The sequence below is a fragment of the Aptenodytes patagonicus genome, chromosome 4, assembly GCF_965638725.1.
Source record: "Aptenodytes patagonicus chromosome 4, bAptPat1.pri.cur, whole genome shotgun sequence".
NCBI classification, from domain to species: Eukaryota; Metazoa; Chordata; class Aves; order Sphenisciformes; family Spheniscidae; genus Aptenodytes; species Aptenodytes patagonicus.
The window spans coordinates 36,982,525-37,003,168 of record NC_134952.1 but is presented as its reverse complement, the minus strand read 5'-3'; the positions used below and the strand labels follow the sequence as shown (position 1 = coordinate 37,003,168).

Here is a 20,644-nt window from a genome sequence, read left to right as displayed (position 1 = left end):
AGAAAAAACCCCCTATCTATAACAGATGAATCAGTGGTAGTGTAAGAAAAGCCTTTAGCAGGTCTTGAGCCGGCCAGTATTTGTACATGTTTCACATTACAGTTTGGAGCGTTAACCTGGGGAAGCATGAGTTGGGTTGTTGCATGCTTGGGGTTTATCTAGCAAATCACAGCGACAGAAGCAGTGCGATGACCCACTTAGAACGACATGTTCCATCTCTTCAGTGTTCCCCGTCTGCAGTGCTGGTTTCAGTTGTATGCTTAACTCTGTGTCGAGAAAAAAATCTTGATGCAAAGAACTGAAGGTTTGATTAACACGACAGTCCATTTCCTTCATTCTTAAGTGGCACTTGTAGAAAGCCCTGAAATATAATGCCTCCATTTTATTTTAATGTAAGACAGCCAAAAAAGTCTTAAAGGACCAGATCCTTTAACATATTTAAATAGCAAACTGCTGTTCAAATCAGTTGGAGCTAGAGCCTGGCACCCAAAGCGGACCCATGTGAATACAGGACCCTTTCTTGCAAAGGGAAACAGTAGCTTGCGACAGAGAAGTGTATCTCCTCCTTTTTGGAGGGAAGTATCAAGAGTCACTGTGTGTAACTCTCTGGTAATTCTTCAGTGATAGAAATAAATAATTACATTATTCTCGGGGTATTTTCTAAAGTGGTTTACTGATTTCTCTGATGGATGGAAAATGTAGGAGTATTACTTTGCTATGCGTGTATGTGGGTGATGAAATAATGGCTTCCAAGCTTGTTATTTGTGTTGGCAGCAAGAAATGTAAATTGTTGAGATGTGAGTATCTGTACTGAGGATAAACCTAGCAACGCATTTCTGGTTGTCAGTCAACACTTCCCCCCCCCTGCCCCCTCCTACGGTGTCACTTGTGATGTAATGCCATTCTGCTGAAGCGGAACCCTCTGTGCACCCGATCTGTAATTAGATGTGACGTCACTATACAAAGGCTGCACAAAAAAATTGCTATGGCATAGTTATTATAGGCATTAGAGCTATTTTAGCAAGAATGCTTTCTACTTTCTGGTAATATTAAATAGTCTGTTAATGCAGAACTTTGCTCCTTCTCTACGACTCTTGAAGAAACAGAAGTTAAATACTAGAAGGCATAATTCTGTAATGCTTTATATGAGATTCACATTGATGCAAATGAAACAGGAGCTGGGAGTTTTGGGTGCAGAGGTGCTAAAGAATGATGGTGCACAGTGTAACCAGCCAGTGGGATTGCACTAAAAATTGTACCTGCAGGATTGTTCAGGCTCTTCCCTGGTTTCATCACTGCATATTAACCTAGAAACTTCTGTTATTCTTTTTGTGTTTCAGACGTGACACAAAATACATGAACAAGAGCCTGTATGTCACTGGTATCACTTTCTTTGGCCTAAATAGTATCTGACTCAGGGTAGTGCAAGGAGGAATTCATTCATTCTTTTGTTTCCCTTTCAGTGGATTTCTGTCATATTCTACATATATATTTAAAAAAATATTTTTTTAATTGTCAAAGGAATATGACTTCACTATATTGATGAGAATAATAGATTCTATTGGACAATTTTCTGCTAGGACTTGGGAACTTAACTATCTGGCCATTGGGGGCGAGGATAAGAGTAAAATGGTGTTTTTTGCATCCAGTCAAACAAATAGCATGATGTTGATTGATTACTTGTAGAGTTGCAGAAGAAAGCCTTGTTAAATTCATCTTCCCTGCTTACTGTGTATGGACGAGGTACCGATTTCTACATGTTGGTCTGGCAAGTTCCCTGCTCTGTAAAATGGGTGGATTCAGATCTTAGCCTGATTGATATTTGCTAGATGTAACAAGGGGTTCTGCTGTATAAACATGTTTAAAAATGGAATTATTGGCCCTTTCAATATGTTTTTGCAACTTTGGAGCCACATATAATTTGACTTTAAGTTAACTTGCCAATTAGTTCCCTTCTCTAGTACCTATCTGCTGTGCTGTGTAGTGGGAGCAGTTAAAGAAGCGGTTTCTGGTCTCTGCCCGCACTCATACTTCTCAGTATAATAAAACGAACCCAAACTGGACACTCAGTTGCTTCAGTGCCTCTCTCTTGTGCAATTTTCTTTTCAAGCTAACGTAAAACTGTATGACCAATACTGTGGGATCTGTTGACTTCAACGGCGTTTGCTGTTAACTGGAGCAAAGGTAGGGTTTCACCATGTAACTATAACTGCTGTAAGGGAATATACTTAGCAATGACCTAAGGTCCCTCTAGAGCTACTGACTTCATGTTTCTAGCTTCCCGTTGGCTCGTGCACTGCTTTTTCAAATGCACAGGAAGCACCTCGTGTTCCTGTCCGGGTTCTGTGCATCAGCATTTAAAAGGCAACTAGAAAATACCAGGCATCGCAGAATGACAGCATGCTTTGCTTTGGTACGGGTGACAGAATGTTAAACCTGCTGCGGTGACCCTGGGCTGAGTTCGGGATATAGATCATTACCCTGAACTGCCCGTGCATTGGTCTCCCTGGCTTGTCGGTGACTTGCGGGTTTTCTTGTTTGAAGAGGCCTTTGCCTCAACAGCAGGCGCACAGCTCGCTGCAGCGTAGGCGGTGGAATCTTTGGGGTTTTTTTTTTTTTTTGGGACACTGGTTATGTTACCTGTTTATCTGTAATGTAGCACAACTCTGCAACAAACTTGATTTCATGTGGACTGACACAGACTTTTCTTAGTCTGCTAACACAGCTGCCATGTCATAGCATTAAAAGAAGATCCTAATAGAAATCAAGATGCATACTACATATCCTGACGAGGTAAAGGGAAATTGATTTGATACATCATTTTCTAGAAAAATCTGGGAATATCTGAGGCTTTTAATTGATTTGTTCTGGTCTGTTCCTAGACATTAAACTGGCTGGCCTCTAATTCCCCAGGTCTCTCTTCTTCTGGCCTTAAGGACAAAGCATTGCCTAGTCCTGTGAGGTCTCCTTCGTGAATGTATAGGGGAGTATAAAAGGCTTATACAAGGAAGCTCAAAAAAATCCTTCAGTCTGTTCCTTAAATAGTGTAGGCGGGATTTCAGCAGACAGCCGATTTGAATATATTTGGTTTACCTGATCATAACTTTAGTATTTCTCTACTTTTTGACTAAAACATTAACACTATAGTCTTTCCTGAAGTGTCAATGACTTGCTATTCTTATTACAATGACCTATCTTTTTGCTTTTTTTTTAATCCCCTTTGCAATTAGCAGAGGATGCTATTTCACCCCTTAACCACTCAGACCCTTAACCATCCAGAATTTTTTTATATTAGTGAGACTACACCGACCAGTTGATGTTATTAGGCTAGCTTTTATAGAAAAATACTATTAAAGCACAATACTTCCCGCTTCTTCCAGTTCTTACAGGTATATGGCACAAAGCAGTGCTTCCGTGCTGTCCCAGATCCCGTGCTGGGTCACCCAGCAAACAGAAAGGACAAACCACACGACGTTTGATTGTATACTGCAGTATTTGGTTATAGAGCTGTCAGAAGAGATGCATGTGGTGGGTTTAAGCTAACTTAGCACTGGAAGGGCACATTTACCTCAGCAATAATAAATTGGGCCTTGTCTAAACTGAATGCACTCCCAGCACCGACAATGTTTATACTGACAAAGGAGTTTATCTGCTGGAGTTTTAACAGCAGTCCTGTAGACAAAGTTAACATTTTAAGTTACATACTCATGTATTTATTTAGAGCCGACGGTGGTTTTGCGTTTTCCAGCCCAGCTGCTGTAAAGACAAAGCTGAGCATGAATGAGACTTGAAGAAGTAAGTTATTCCTGTCCAAACGCAGGTTGCTGTCGTGCTGCATTCTTCAGTGGTAGAAGTACAGCGCACACAGCGTTTGGGAGGAGGCAGCCCGGCAACGGCGGCCAGCATGGCTTGGAGAAGCAGGACCAAAGAGCTACTCTGAGGCACTAGCAGTAGCTGTCTTACCAGCCGGGGGCGGGGAGGGAAGGCTGCTGCTTGCTTACTTTGCTTCTTGTTGCAGGTTTTGTTTTTGTTTGAACAGTTGATCCTTGCCAGACAGAGACAGTAGTATGGTATAATTCAGTTTTGCAGGCAGAATCCCAAGTGTAAGATGCTCCACAAATATCTGTATTTTCCTTAAATCTTGCTTCCGTGCTGTCACTTTACAGAGGATTTCTTGTTTTGCTTTTGTGAAAGGAAAGGATTAGGGCATGGGAACTTTTGCCAGCTATAAAGGGCTTACTGTTGTGTATTTTACCTTTGTGCTTCCGGAGTGAAGGGTGGCTGCCAGAGCCAGAAAAATTATCTCAAACTGGCACAGTCAATGCAGAAAGTCCATAAAGCTGCTTTTGGATTCAAGTGTTTTAGGGATGACACTGAAGTAGACCAACTGAGAGCTGTGTGGGCAATGCTAGTTGCCCATATATATAACCGGTGTATGCTTGGTGGTGGGGAAAAAACCTCTGTAAAGGCAAAACTGCATATAAGCTCGAAGAGTTAAGCGCTTTGCAACACTTAAGTAATATGTTACGTGTATTTTGAGAAATGATGGGGGAAACAGTTGTGTACTCCAAGCAAAATTTATTAGAAGTCTATTCAAGAAAAAAACCACAGAGACCTTCTGCTTGTAGGAATTCAAAGTCAGTTACCTGAAAGCCAGGTATGAAAAACGTGTATTTTTCTAAAATCAGATACAGAGTAGAAACAGTACTTTTTAAATATCACAGGCAACAGATATTTAAGCCTTCAATCATAAATGGCATCAAAGATAGGTATTAATCTCACAGCAAAGCTGCATGCAGATCTAGTTTAAAATTGAAAGCCTTTGAATATAAAGCTTTTGCCATGAAATCTGCAATAATAAAGGTATGCTGCACAAAGATGTTTCTTTACCTTTGTCTTAATGACATTTCTCAGTAATAAAGACATATGTACATTTAGATTTGGCTGGTAAACCATATTTTAATTAATAAAATTTTGCATAAAATGCTATCTTACAGAATTGCACTATCCAGATGTGCTTATGGTAAATAGAGCAAGAAAGAAAAATGCATTGAAATGTTTTGTATGTGAAGAGGGCAAAGATCAAATACGGAACTTAATTTTTTTTAAAATCAACAACCAAATGGCTCTGTACAAAAAAGCAAACATATGTACAAAATGCTACAGAGACTACATACATTTTGATAATTTCAATCCTTTACCCATGAGAAATGCAGTAGAAGCTTTTGCCATCTATAAGGTGCTGAAGAAACCAAATCTGAATTTTTATTTTTATAAAGCCATAGTCATTATCATCCTGTGCCTTAATTTTATTTGCTATTTATGCTTACCTTTGCTTACAGAAAATGTATGTTTTCAAATACTTGTTTCATTCAGGAAAAAAACAAACCCACCTCTCAAATGTATCAGTTTTAATACTTGTGACTCTTTTTTCTGTACTAAATTTCTAAAAAGAATGTGTAACTCAGGTTTCGTTAACATACATATATTTTTTTTTTTTATATATATATATATATAGTGAAATAAATCAGTACATGATACCTGTGAATATTTTTCAGGTGGCTATGTTAGAAAAAAACCCAACCCAACAACCCTTTGCACTAACGCCGTTTACTTCCTGCTTAAAATTCCTGTGATACGTAAAAACACTAACCTCTCAAATTTCATGTTGCTTACTATTACAACGTTTTGATTACAACCATTTAATGCCAGACATCAGTAGCAAGTTATTATTGTTTATGCTTGTATCATTGTCTGTCTCTTCATTAAATCCTCTTTCGCGAGGTTTTATGCCTCTTGCACTTCTTACCTTTTAACAGAAAACACTATAGCTTTATTAGGGAAAAAAGAAAAAGACGTTTCGCCAATACCATTGCACCCGTTCAGAACGCTTGCAATTCTTCCATTTTTCACTACGCTTGTTTGAGATTTTACAATCACTGTGCATATGTTACAACATAGAAGTGCAGGCAAAAAATCTATATTATAATTTGCAATACATTGTAAACCAGTACAATAGGCAAACCTGTGATACGGCAAAGTGAAAGCAACAAATGCTGCCAAGCTAATAAGAATGTGGAAACTCAAACAATTTTTTTTAAAAATAGTAAACAGCAACTTCCCCCTGTATTACATGCATGCTGAAAAAATCCCATCAGACTTCATGGTAGTGCCACAAATGTCCAAACCAAGAACATCTTCTCCCACTCCCCACCCCCCCATGGCAATTCATCTGTGAACCTGTCATCAGGCTTTTCCTATTGTGTTTCAAATGAAAAGACTTTAAAGCAGGGAGCATTTAAATGTTGAAACGATTCCTCTTGTTTCAGAAAAGCTTAGTTATTCACACCGTGGTCGTTGCTGTAATACTGCTGGAACGGTTTGGCAGATGGGATGGGATGAGGATGAACTAGATGGCCTCTATTTGAGACCGCAAGCAAGAAAACAGAAGGCCAGCATAGCATGTTTTCTAGCAGCTTTATGCAGATGTGTTGCAGAGATGCAGCATAAATAAGTAGGGGAAAAAAAAAAATTCACAGCCTCTTGACATAGTTTCCAGGGAAAGTACCAAAGAATTTGGTTCTTCTCGAGGTTCCTGAAATTAGAAGCAATAGATGAAAGATGGGAATAACAACAGGAAATCACTATGTAAGCATGGCCTTTAAATTTTTATGTCTAATATTGCACAAACAGAAATATCTACAGTTCTTTATAATATAACTTCAAAAAGTTGTTTTGAATTTCATTTGTGAGTTGTGAGTTTTAACAAACTGTAACTGCAGGAAGGAAAAAGCAAATACAGAGGCATATTTGATTAAATTGTTAGGCCTGATTAAAATCTGTGCTAAAATTTTGACTTGGTACATAGAAATAATTTAATTTCAACAACATCAAGTCTATTTAAATAATTCTGAATTTTTGAAATGCTGAGGACTAGCTAGATGATTGTTAGCCACTGTGTGCATGAGGGTTTATGGAATGATTAAGCCACCTTATCTAGGCTTAGTTATGAAATCTCTGTTCAGTAATACTTGGTTCTCACAAGCAGTCAATGCGTAGATGTATTAACGCGAGGAAGTTTTATGTCACCTGGTCTTTATGAAGAGAGCAGTAATACATAGTCCATTTTGTGTCACATGAGAATGACAACAGTGCTGTACAACAAACTGGAGGCACGTGTCAGTTTGTGTCCATCAATTCCAAAAGACACAAGTGAAAAATCGCCCACTAACTTCAGTGGATTTTGTTTGGGATTTCTCCCGATAAAGCCAGGTTCACGTTTATTACACTGAATACCAAACATTAATTTGTTTTAAAAGACACCAAGCAAAGAGGGCAGCAAAGTCGGGGGGGGGGAGAGAAAAAAGAAAAAGCAACTGAATTAAAACATACCCACAAACCATCCATCATCACATTTTTCCATCACATCAATGACATCTCCCTCTCTGAGCTCCAATTCATCTTCATTCCTAGGAGTATAGTTATATAGAGCCTGAAACCTTAAATAGGACAAATGATGCATTTTAAAAAGAAGTAAGAGTTCTTTGCACCTTTGCTGAAGTAAAGGACCTGGTTTAAACATTAACTAATACGTAACACTTCTTGCAAATATAGGGGAAAAGGGTTTATTTTGCCTGGTGGACTTCAGGGCTAGGTAAATAAAAAAAACTTTATCGGAAAGGTAACTCATCAGACACTAAAGACTGTGGACTCAAGGCAAGCCTGATGGCTCCTCAGCCAGTTAGTTTAACCAGTTGCTTTGAACACAGAATTCTAGGTTGGTTGTTGTTGTGTGGTTTGTGTGTCCCTCCCCCCGAGCATTAATTTATAGTTGAGTCACCAAAACAGAAGACTTCTGGAGTGGGGAGTCTGTAGATGCGCTAGCCCCTTAACCTGCCACGGTCAGCACCTGAAACTGTGGCTCTGCCTTTGAGCTCTGGAAAGCTGAACCTAGTGTACGCATTCTTGGCCCCAGCAGAGCGAAGTGCCACGCAGCATAACCAAGGTGGCTGGCATCCTTCTGTAGTCGGTGGAAGAGGGTGCCCAGGAAAGTGGCTCACGCGCGCTATCGCTGTGACTGGGGGACCTCCCGGGGCTCCTCAGTAGCAACTGCTGAGGTGAGACTGGGCGTTATAGGAGCCCTGCATGAAAAAGAGGTGCCTACCTCTGTGGGGAAGGTGGAGGGTAACTGCTATTTGGAAACATGCAGCTGTAACCCCTTCCCTGGTTAAAACTGCCCCTGCTCTACAGATATATATATAAAAAAAATTAATCTGAGAGTGAGGGAGAGGCCTGAATCAAATCAGGGGACATAAGGATGGAAACTCAAACAGTATTCAGACACTGACTTGTATCTCTACCCCAGCCAGGGGCTGCAGATTGAAGGATCTGAGGCGGATAAATAGAAAGAGGTATGAGATTGCTAAATTTATTGTCTTTCATTCCTCGTCAGCTTTTAATTGAGTTTCCTGGAATTGAAAGAATGGCAATAAACTCTTAATAAGGGGAACTGAAGGTGCTTGGGCTGACAGCCCATGGGAAGATTGCTGCAAAAGCCCATGAGTCCTGCAGAGTCAGAATCTGCCTGTCTTTTCTAACCATCTGTGCCCCAGCTATGACTGACTGCATGTAAAGGAGCAGGGTACAACTGAAATTGTACAAAGGACATGGTTTTAATTTCAAAATATCAAAACAAAACATAATCATGTCCATTTTTCCTGCTTAACAACAGTTTACTGACTTTAAAACCTTAATGCCATTACACTTCCCCCAGTAAAAACAAAGTAACTCCCCCTTTGATGTGTTGGTACTGAATAGTCCCATTAGCTCTGTATCATTCAGGCAAAGTATCCATGGCTTAAATAGGATGTTTATTTAGGTAAAAAATTCCTGCTCCTGAAAGTCCCATTTGAAAATTCCATATACAGGCTGGTACTAGGCTTAGTGTAATGATGATCTTTTTGAATAAATCACACTTATTTTTCAGATTGCTGGTTTGGAGAGAAAAAAAAAAAAGACACTGTTCCAAGAAAAAAATGATTTTTTTTGTTGACTGGCAGTTATCTCCCTAAATCTGTAAAGTCTGATTTTATATTTTAATCATACTAACAGAATGGAACGGGAGTGGTTATTTAAGCAATTACCTCTGGTAATTTGTAGCAGGAGTAAGAACGATCTGTGCAAAAAATTAAATGGCAATAACATTTTCTGTCATGCTTATCGTTATTCGAGGAAAGCAGAGCTATGATGATATTCCAAAACTGATTAAATGCAGCTTCCAAAGGTACAGGAGTTGCAGCTGTAATGTGTCATGAATAGGATTCAAGCCAATTACTTACTCAAATGCACTAACAAGAACTTCCCGATTAGCACTCTTTGTACTTTTGAAATCTAATCTTAGTCATTTCTAGATAATCCATTTTAATAACTCCTTTGTAGTCATTTCATTCTCTCTTTACTAATCTAGGGATTTCTTAAACATGAAAACTCTACTACCATTTACAACGCTAACAGAATACATATTCAAGACAAAGAATGGTTAGTGGACAGTTTAAATATATTTCTATTTTTAACTTTAGGAATCAGTAACTTTAGTCATGAACTACTTAAACTATGTTGAACAAAATTAATTTGATAATTATTGCTTACAAAACAGAGTTAGGTGCTTCAGTATGCTCAACAAAACCAACAGGAGCTTGAGAAAAATGGTTTTGGTGCGATTGAAACCAGAATGTCTAATTTTCATTATATATTATCCGTGGTATAGTTATTTGGTAACTTTTTGCCCCTCTCTTCTCTCTTGCCATTCCTTCAAGTGACTAACAGGTAAACTTTTAAATACTTTTAGATGTTAAGCCTTAGGAGAATTCATCTAATAGGGCATACTCCAAAGCGCTCTGATGCTAAAGGAAGAATGGCTACTGGTTTTAATGATCACTTAAGCAGGACCCAAGTGCAAGACTGGGGGGGGAAAAAAATTAAAAAAAAAAAAAAAAAAATCGAAACAATCTTGCACTGAACTTGCATTTTAATAGTCAGCACTGAAATACTCTTACATGCCTGACATGTTTTATCCCAAGTGATTACATTGTTTGTGAAAATAAGACTTGAGATCTAGGTGGTTCTTCAGTTTTCAGAAAGGCTTTCTTGTATCCAATTTTTAAATTGCACATGTAAATTACACCAAAAAGTGTGAGCCTGTGTTCCTGTGATCAACATTATAGTTATTTTTTTCTCTCTATTCACATCCAGAACTGTTTCTGAATAATTTTTTGTCAAGTCAGTAAAGCAGATGAGTTGAATCAATGTTAAATCTTTAATTGACATTCTGCTGAGATGTAAAAATGGAGTGAATAAAAAAAAGTCAAACTTTTATTTTTACAAAATTATTATCCCTTTTAAGTATAAACAATGAAGAACTGTAAGTTGGCATGTCTGTCTGAGTTTGATGTAAATTAAACAACTAAGGCTTTGCCCTCTGGGACCTTCTTGGATATCTTCCTACATCATGCGGTTATCTGTAAATTTCTGGAATCTCTTCATAATTGTACTTGGCAGGTTAACAAATTATTTGACAATGTGCTGGCTATTGCTTAAATGTTAGGTTTTGGTTTAGTAGACAAGAAGTATACTTACGGTTCCCCCCCACTGTGTATGTTTTCATGAGCAAGCACAGGGCGCTGTGGCTGAAATGAAACGATTTGAAATGTAATGAAGATTTATAGTCTAAGGTCCAAATAGTTGGATAGGAGCATGATACATGGTTGCTTGAGAGTTCATATTCTACCTTGCATAACCTCCCCCCCCCCCCCCCCCCCCCAATAAATTCTTAAGAGACATGGCAAGCAACAGAACCTTGGCAGGTTTAAAGATCTGATTTTTGGAGGACATAGTAAAAACTAAAACAAAACTGTGAACTTTATCAACAGTCCATTCTATTTATAGTAGAGTAGAAAGTTGGAATAGAACCCTGCTGCCTCTTCACTGTGATACAGAAATAGTATTAGAAAAATCAGATCCAACTGATGAACATTATACATTCCTTGGGTAAAGTATATTTTTAGATAAGTAGAAATAAAATCTCCTATACATAATGGCAGAATTTAGAATATTCATAGACAAACAACATACCAATTTACATTACACGCACACACAGTACTAACTTGGCAGGCATAACATGCTATACTTTAATTAATTCTGTTTCATCTCAAGGGGGAGCACAAAGCCATGCAGGCTGTTGGGAAGCAAAGAGCAGAAAGAATTTTTGAAAGAATGCATGTAATTGAGTGAAAATAACAATTAACACTTTTACTTCAGAGGAAAAAGTAGTTTGTATTTCCAGTGCAAAGCTTTATGAAAGGAACTACTTTCCTTCCTAATGGAGCATTACCCACCACTAATATCCAATAAATCTGAACGCAATGGAAATGAAAAATATTAACCTCCTACAGAAAGCACATCCTGCGTAGAAAGACATTGACTTATACCGATTAGAATCTGGCAGGGGCCAGAAACAGCGCAGGAGCAGCTGCTTGGGAGAGCTCTTGATGTGAGCAGTGATCATATTCTCTGTTGACTGAGGGTGCCCTATGGTCGTGCTGTAGAGACTGACAGTCTGATACAAGTCTGGGAACCGTGTCGGTTTTGGGAGTGTGGATATCAAAACCCAGCTCATGGCACTTTCTTTCATGAATTGAGTAAACTGCAACCTGATCTTGAAGCCATGGGATTTGTCTAATGCTCCATGGTTCTCTCTTTCCCAGGTTTGACTATTTCAGTTCATCTTGCTTCAGTTTACTCTTGAAGATGATGCAGCCTTCCATGAGAGAAGGCTGTGGTAAACAACCCACAGCCTGTTGATATCAATTGAATGTTAAAATGCACTATGTTTTTTTTCTCCCCCCCAATCTCCAGATGAAACTGAAGTAGTTAAATTTCTTTTCATCATGTTTGTATGTGTACGTGCAGAAAATATTGTGAACATTCTCCACTTCATCTTTACAGTTTGTAGAGTATAATTTTAAAAAGGTGCCTAAGATGCAGGCAGGTAGATTACAGAACTTTTATTCATATTAATGATAGCTAGGTGGGAAAGAGGTTTTCAAAGTTAAAAAAAAAAAAGTGTTTATACTCTTTGACTCTCTTCTCTCCCTCATTTAACTCTTCTCTGCCAGTGTACAAGAAAGAAGGATAATTTTTACTGAAGAATCCAACAATAAAGGTTGCAAATTAGACATTTCAGTAAACCCCCTTCAACAGTTGGCTTGTCAAGCAAGAAGAGAATATTCCACTGGGTAGACTGCTTGGAATTTGGATTGGAATCTGACCTTATTCTCTGCTAACCTTTCATCAGGTCCGTAACTGAGATGAATGCCAAAGATAGTCAGAGATGCAAGAGAACTCAACCGAGGTTAAGGATTTTTCTTGCAAACAATAAAAGTCAATGTCCTAAACAATACTACAAATGATTTAATGCTTTGAACATATACCAAGCCAGGAAGAAATTAGGTAGGTCAGTATTATCTTCTTTTTCTTCTTTTTCTGTATATGCTTCAATACTTTAAAACGTTTTATTGCTAGTTAACTACTGTAGAAACGGATGATAGAAAATCAAGGTGAGTGAAGATTTTCAACTCTATGTTATTGCTACAGAGAAAACTTTGACAGAATTAGAATCTGGGAAAACTAGGGTAAAGTAATCTGTGCTATGCCTGGACAGGGGGACCTTGGGGCGCTCTCTCTATCTGAATGCATTCCTCAATAGTACCCCAGCTGACATCAAGAAGCTTTCTCCCCATTTTCTTTCCCTAAGCTCTCATTCCCACATACAGCGGCATTGGCTAGAATGGGGACTGTTGCAAGGTCGCGCTAATTGCACTCAAGAGATATCATGAAACGCATCACCCTATGGGTAGATCTTGGCACTTAGGATTTCTAGTTTCCAACTACAACTCAGTTCACTACACTATTCTGTTTCCTGGGAAAAATTGTAGGACCTAATCCCAAAAACATTAAAAAGCGTGTAGTCAAGTCAATGGTCCCAGCTGTACACCTGATTTTCATGCATGATTTGATATGTGCTTGCATATAATGGTTCTGTACAGTCCTGAACATGCAAATTAGGTGTACAATTTGTGCTCTTGTAGCTTTGGAATTAAAGTCATAAATGCACTAAACATTGACCAATACAGTCCTCTTAATATATTGATTACATGCCATTCATTTGGAGTAACATGCAAAATTAAAATAGGGCTTAATCCCTTTTTTATGGATCTTATTCCCAGTTGGACTTTCTTTGGGATGGTGTTGGTCCGCTACTACAAGAATCCTGTGATTGAACTGTCTCTCTTCAGTGATGAAGAAAGCACTGTCCCCTCATACCTGGTAGTAAACAGAGGCCTTCCAAAAAGCCAAGACTTTGAAAGTTACACAAACCTGCATATCTTAAATTAAAATTCAAATTTTAAAAAGGGAACTACCGGAAAGACGATAACCTAAAATCAGCAGCAACAGCATGGAAAACAGTTCATCTTGTTATCAGTTTTAAGAGCCAGATGTTAAGAACCAGATGCAGAGAATAATTTAGTCCTAAACTGAAAGTAAAACATAACCCATAAATTCTTACTCTCATACAGTTTAGGTTGGGTTTTTTTTTTTTTCATAATTTAGATCACCTTTCTGAGCCAAACACATGCAAACTCTAAACAAGCTGACTTTGGTAGGTAGAATTGTTACAATTACGTTACTGTTATATTACAGATATGAAGGGAAAGGCTAAAGAGTGTGACAGTCTGGAATCACAGTGCTTGGATAAAGAGCACAGTGTTGAGTGAACATAACATAGTAGCAACAAAACATTTTGAAAAGAAGGTCATGGATTCAAAACCAAGAATTCAGCCTGTATACAAAAGCTTGTATACATGCGATGAAGTATAAATTTTTGATTCTTGGAAGCTGTAATTTTAATAAACTAGAAATGCTTTGAAACAAGAGGAGTAATTTAGGAAAAAAGCAGGCTAAATCTAAAGAACTCTGATGTCTTACATCTTGTAGCACTGGAAATACTATGCAGTACTGCAGAGATACAATACACTAATGGATTTATAAAATAAGTTTTGGCACACACAGACCTGTTGGCTTTACTCAGACATAGCACAGAAGCACAACAGGAAGAAAACACGGCATACTGATAGTGTTGAGACACTTGGGCAAAAGCAAAATACTGAAAGACTAGACACGGAGCTCCTTTTCTATGGAAATGCTGCTGTTGCACACGGGGCATCCAGTACCATACCCTGTGTGAATAGCTGTGACCTCTGACAGATGAGCTGCAGGATCTCTTAGTCATCAGTGGGCTACGAGGAGGTTTACCCATAACAAATACCTCTCTCTTTAAATTAGCCTAGAAAAACCACAAAAACTGTGTCAAGTGAGAGTTTAAGAATGAAGCATCATAGGATTTTTGTTGCTTCATTCGTACATGCAAACTGGACATGCTTTTCTTGATAACAAAAAGCAAGTGTGTTACAGGTGCAAATAATGGTACTATTAGTATATAGTATTTTCACTGTTGCCACTGTATCTTTTTTCCCAGGGTTTGCTGCTCTGGCAACATGCCCTTACACATTACAGTTAAAAGATTAATCATGCACAGTGTATGCAGTTGGAATAAGAACAGTTATTGCAAGTGTACCCACTGAAGTAGCTCAGTTAATAATCCAGAAAAGCTCAACAGCACAGAGCATAAATACTATCTTACAACATTTGTCATTGGTATTTCTAATTCCTTGCTGTTAAACAGAACACGGACCTTAAATTTGCATTTAGAAAGCAAGTAAATACTTGATGGAAAGCACTTCAAGGAAAAATCCTTGTTTTGTTAACATCACTATAAATCAGCTAAATATTTGTCAGAATTCAGCTCCTATGGGTGTGTGTGCAGCAAATGTGAATTCTCAGGGGCAGGGGCGAGTTGGGGGAAATGTGAGAGGAGTGGAGTGCTGACATTGGAAACCTTTTCATTGCTGTTTGTGACTGTTTGCCAGTAGAATGTGGCAAGACAGAAGAGCAGCCCCCTCTTGGAAGCTGAGAGGGTGAATAACAAAAAAAAAAAAAAAAAAGGATACCAAGGGAGGCCAAGGAGGCAGGAAAACAGCAGCATTTCTCCTTGGGAAGTGTCTTCAGAGTTCTTCCTTTGGAGGACACGTCCCTCCCACCAGCATGGAGCAAAGTGACACTTCCCACCCATACCTCCTTGTAGTCTACTGCCCAAATCCCGCGTCATGCTTTAGATTTGAGCCGCATTCCAAATATATATATACACACAGATGTATGTATGTATTTTTACATTAACAAAAATTACCAAGGTATCAGTATACGGTTTCAAGAACTCTCTGAAGAACCTCCCTTCACTTGTGATGTTTGAGTCCTGGAAATGTATCATGTTCTTTCTGCTGTAGCAGTTGAGAGGAGACTTTAATCATGGACAACGTGCACAAACAGAAGAGGATAGGAACTGTCCTTCCTTCTAAAGTCCAGCCTGTAGACTAAGTAGCAAGAAATGATGACAGCCAAACCTGGCTACGCTTATTTTAATGCAACTCTCTATCCTGGCAATGTGGTCAGTGTTGACTGCTGAAAAAAGTTTTCTTACCCTTGGGAGGAAATAAATCTTTATCTCATTTTGGAAATATTGTGCAAAAAATTCTGTTGTCAGTAGGAGTGTATCTAATAATTTCAACAATTTTCAAATAGATAAGTCTATACTGGTTAAGTTTATAAGGGAATATGTTCCATAGACTTAAAAAATAATCCAGATTTGAAATGGTTTGAAAACAATAATTAAGAGCTAGAACTCTGTAACAACCCCCCCAGGCCCCTAATTCTTCTCAGTACTCAGGCTCTTGTGTCTGCAAGATGGAGTCATCTCCCTTGGTTACTTACTGTAGCCTAATTGCTTCCTGCCATGCCCAACGAAGAGCAGTACACTGTCTGGGAGGTTCCCAGGAGCAGATCTTTTAACTCTCAAAACAGATGTTCCCTCTATTTATTTTCAGCTGGGATTAACATGCCTTGCTCAAACAAGAGCCAGGAATATCAGGGTCACCTAAAGGAAATTTCAGTGTGGATGAGGAATTTTCTGAATTTTGTCAGTTAGGCTAAGCAAAAAGTACCCATCAAAAGCACTGCACAACTAATAAATTATTCAAAGTTGCAGAAATAAATGCAATACTGTGTTTTACCCCATCTTTGAGGTGAAACATACCTAAGCCCATGACAGATTCATGCCCTGGAAAGAACCTTTATGTCTCCTCCCTACTTCAGAAAAAAACCCAGCAGATCTGGTGGACCTTAAGACTTCTTGAAGTCCATTATGTCTGGGTTTTCCATGAACACACACTGTAAGATGTGGTAGATTTTTATAAAAAATGTGGGTTTTTTTTGCGATAGATGTAATGATCACTCTTTCTAGGATAGTTTCTCAAACTTTGTACGTGACTTTTTCTCCTTTCCATGAGCAAATGGACTCTCTGGAAGTCAGCACTGGCAATTGACTTTGGGTCTAAACTGCACTGGCAATTGTCTTTGTCTATCTAGAGCTATAGGCTTTCCAGATTTCATTTTTCTGCCACAGAGCTGCAATGCTGACACAAAGTGTAGTCTTGAAGAGGGAATAATCTTTGTCCAGTCCTTGACTAACAGAACTGGTATTTAGAACATGACCCTCTGCAGTGGTGCTTTATTGTGAAATTTATGACTGTTCTCATATATGAAATTATGACTGTTTCAATCCAAAGCCTGGGGGCTTTGGATTGAAATTGAAAACACTTTTAAGCTACAGATGTTACTTAGTTTCTGTGTACTTGAATATAAGTCTGTTGCTATTTCATTGTATCATAATGGTTATAGTTATACCTTGTGTTTCATTTGAAGAAGGCCTATCTTAATACTCCATGTGCTATGTTATTTAATATTAGTAAAGGAAACAATACATCTGGAAAGATCAAACTCAGTGTTAGCCTTGCAGTTATTTAATATACATGAAGATCTGCAACAATCCATACTCAAGAGGTGCAGTTACCTTTAACTTTGGTGAGTCTCTCTCCTGCTGATGTAAGGGTTTAGAAAGGAGAGGAGGTGAGAGGGAAGCAGTAGACGGGGATGTTGTAGGAACAGAGTGAGAAGTTGGTGCCTTGTCAGAGTGAAAATGGAAGATTAGAAGAAAGTTGGAAAGGAGGATCAGAGTTTTGTGACGTTCCCATAGAAAGTAGAGCTGGCTTAAGCGTTTAAGAAAAATGACAAGTAATTGTGCTATAAAACCAGCTGTGAAGGACATAATATGCTCAATAAGGAGTCATGTAACTAACCTGAACAGTCAGAAATGGGATGCTAATTTTATTATTAGTCAGTCTGCCATTCTGGAAGAAAATCCTTCCCTCAGAAATCAAAACAAGTTGCTATTCATGGCGGTGGATTTCACCTCTATTCTCACGGTTTTCTCCTGTGTTTTTCAGGTCAAGTAAGGGCAGAGGCAGCCTGCAAAATCTTTCTAACTAACTGGTTTTAAATTTGGCCTAAAACATATTGTCCTAAGTATCTAATTTACATGTTTGCATGTGCTAGCCAAAGCAACTGCCTGAACAGTCTGTTAAAATAAGTGCTGGACAGAAAAGATCTGTTCTAAAACTTTGCCTAGAAACCACACAAACCGTGTAGCAATATTGCAGCATTTAATGGCTAGCAGACATTGGGGATAGTTCAGTGTTGTACTGTCCCAAAGAGGAACTGGGGAGGGCTTTAGGGGAAGCATTTGTTTAACTGCCAAACATAATCTGATCTGTTGTTATTAGTCACATTCCCATAACAGAGTCTACTATAAATATATCAGCTGGTGAAGTGACACATGTGAAGTACAAACCGCTGAGTCTCTGCAGGAGGCATGTCCCTCCCTCTGAAGGCTGCTGATAGCATTTGCTTGCTGGGGCCGCTGGCTCAAAAGGGGTGGCATGTAATGGGCCAGTGAGGAAAATGGCTCACTGGCTTTTCACATCAGAAGCTCGGTGGCAGCTAACGAGGACAGAAGGGAAAGGACCAGCAGAATTGATACACCATAGAGCTTACAAGGGCGTATATGCCTGCTTCTGAGAAGGGACTATCCCCTAACACTGACAATTTTTATCCAACGCAATAGTATAAAACTGTGCCTGTGCACAATACAAACGTGTAAATACAAGAAAAGGCAGAGAATAATTATACCGAGTAAGCTATCTGAACACAGAAGCCAGGTTTTTCAGAAATTAAAGTACCTTATCAATATTCAGTGAAGTGTATCCTTCATAACATACCATGGAGTCTCCTCCACTTGCTATGGGGAATTCTAAATTGTCATGTCCCAGATCCTCCTCTATATAGAGTCTTGTCAGTTCTTCTGTTGCGTCTTGTGCTGCTCTGTAGAAATCCGATTCTTGAGGCTTTGACTGATCCCCTATATTAACTGACAGCTCTGCAGTACAGATTTCCTCTTCATTTTCAGCAGTTGCAGCTAGCACTCTGGAGACGGAGCCACCTTCATGTGGCGAAGGGATGTTACAGATAGCGCCAACATGTTCACCTTCTCTTGTAGTATCTGACAAGTCTCTAGGTACTTCGGTAACTGAAGAGTCAAGCATACCTCTCAAGTCTTTACCTTTTCCTGGCTTGGTATTGTTGCTGGTATGCTTATATGCTATGTCATGAGATGAGCTGGCTGAAGATGAGACAGAGGTAAATACAAGAAAGGGCAGAGGAAGAGCTGTAGGAGGGCTGAGAGAGACCTCTGTATTTGGAATAAAGTGATCATCTTTAACTTGGTGAATGCTATTACCTGGGGAGATTGCTACAGATTGGGATGTTGTTAATGCCAAAGAATTGAGTTCTTCTAAGTTACAAAGAAAACTGTCTGGAAATGGTGGAGGAGGTAAGATGCACACGCTTGAAGGTGAAAAACCAACAGTCCTTGAAAACCAGTCACTAGTGGCAGCCTGGAGAATCTTTTGATCAATGTGTGACCAAGAGGAGGAAATGTGTCTGGAAAGTGGGGACAGTGCTTGGGAAGGCAACTTCAAAAATAAGAGAAACATAGGAATTTAAATAAATAAATAAGCATGATAGAGAACTAGGATATGAGTAGACTGGAAAGAAAAATGTCTGTGCCATCATCTGGGTTATAGGGTATCATTTCAGCGAGCACAGGTGTCTGAAATCATTACTACAGGAATCAGAACAGCAGGAAAGACATTTGAAAAATGAAACTGTATCAGGTTCTGGCTTGGGGCTTAAATGTCAAACACTAAGACAGATCTGAATCATTACATTCATGAAGGCGACCTGCATTTGGTCTGCTAAAGTTATGTTATTTATGGCGCTCTGTCAGTGAGCGTGTCACAGGTTTTTAAATCATACAATTAACATTAATGTAATTTTTCTTGAACCATTACTGTTATTTTGAGAATAGTATTTTCAGAAGTACACTTCAGGTGTCATTAAGTATTTCTTTTAAACTATAACAACTGAGTTGATTTCTAATTATCCTAATGTTAATACTTCTACTTTTTCTTAGTACTTCTGAATAAATACTTAAGAAACATCTTTAACACATTGCATACTTTTATTAAGGCATGAGCAGCTACAGAATGCATTTTTCTTCAAAAGTAACCCTATTAGTTCAAAATGACATCAACATTTGTGAAAGGTACATTCAATTCTAATTGAATGTAGGCAGTCAACAATGCTTTTAAAATAGTGACAGCACAGTACACAGCAGTATATTTTTGAGTACCGTTACATAATATTGATTGAAGTATCCTTCTGGTAAAAGAAATGTCCTTTTGTAAGAATGAGAGACTGGTGAGTCATACGTACACAGCATCAGTAGATATCCATTGCTTCAGTAAATACTGAAAATGCATTTTTGTTACTATTCATCCTCAAAATTAAAATTGGATGAAAAATAGTTTGATCTCATTGTTAGAATTATCCAGAATAATTAGCTGTACATCTCTAAGTTATCTGGACTACTTTAGACTTTAAGTATTACTCTAGAATAGGAAAATAATTTCAAAAGGTGTCATGGTTTAACAACTAAAACATCAGTGTGTTACCACATTATTCTCATGCTAAATCCAAAACACAGCACTATACCAGCTACTAAGAAGAAAATTAACTCTATTCCAGCTGAAACCAGGACAAAAGGTTAAATTAATGTTGCAGAATAGTTAATTTACTTACCTTCTGCTTGAGTTTTCTTGAGGCAAATAGCTTTATTTTATAGTTAGACAAACCTTTGTTATAGAGTCTTCTATACCAGAGTAAACAGTCTATAGACTGATACAATGCAGTCTGCTAAAACAGAGCTAGGCTGTTACAAGCAATACTCAATCTCTTTCCCTCATCATTCCTCTTGAACAAGGGCCTCTACTGCCGAGGAGACATTGCCATTTTTAGTTTCCTGTGGCTACAGGCTGCACTAGAGCTAAAGATACAGATGGTCTAGGACAAGTTAAGGAGAGCAAAGCTTGCTCCTGACTTGTATTGCTTATTTATTTTTATTGCCATTAGGCCAGAGAAGTTTAGTGCAATTGCTCCAGCAACAGGGAGTGATATGTGC

At 38.5% G+C, this 20,644-nt stretch overlaps 2 protein-coding genes across 28 annotated transcripts in view; both read right to left on the bottom strand.

The window, feature by feature from the left end:
* Window positions 1-4,564: 4,564 nt before the first annotated feature.
* The window catches only part of SORBS2 (sorbin and SH3 domain containing 2), a 263,818-nt gene continuing 247,738 nt past the window's right edge, over window positions 4,565-20,644 (bottom strand). For 19 of the 27 annotated variants that reach the window (XM_076336382.1, XM_076336381.1, XM_076336380.1 and 16 more), the window contains 4 exons: window positions 14,294-14,401; window positions 10,636-10,685; window positions 7,393-7,499; window positions 4,565-6,595 (listed from right to left, as the gene is read on the bottom strand). In XM_076336382.1, the coding sequence (XP_076192497.1) occupies window positions 6,534-6,595; window positions 7,393-7,499; window positions 10,636-10,685; window positions 14,294-14,401 (327 nt within the window). In that variant the 3' untranslated portion in view covers window positions 4,565-6,533. The remainder of the gene's footprint in view (window positions 6,596-7,392; window positions 7,500-10,635; window positions 10,686-14,293; window positions 14,402-20,644) is intronic. The other 8 variants (XM_076336384.1, XM_076336385.1, XM_076336400.1 and 5 more) reach the window with 3 other exon arrangements.
* Window positions 17,735-19,118, bottom strand: LOC143159937 (uncharacterized). The gene has a single exon (XM_076337513.1). The coding sequence runs from the start codon at window positions 19,116-19,118 to the stop codon at window positions 18,297-18,299; it is 822 nt and encodes a 273-aa protein (XP_076193628.1). The 3' UTR covers window positions 17,735-18,296.

Excerpts from the sequence above, each read along its gene's own strand:
- LOC143159937 (XM_076337513.1), bottom strand. The coding sequence starts at position 19,118 with ATGTTTCTCTTATTTTTGAAGTTGCCTTCCCAAGCACTGTCCCCACTT.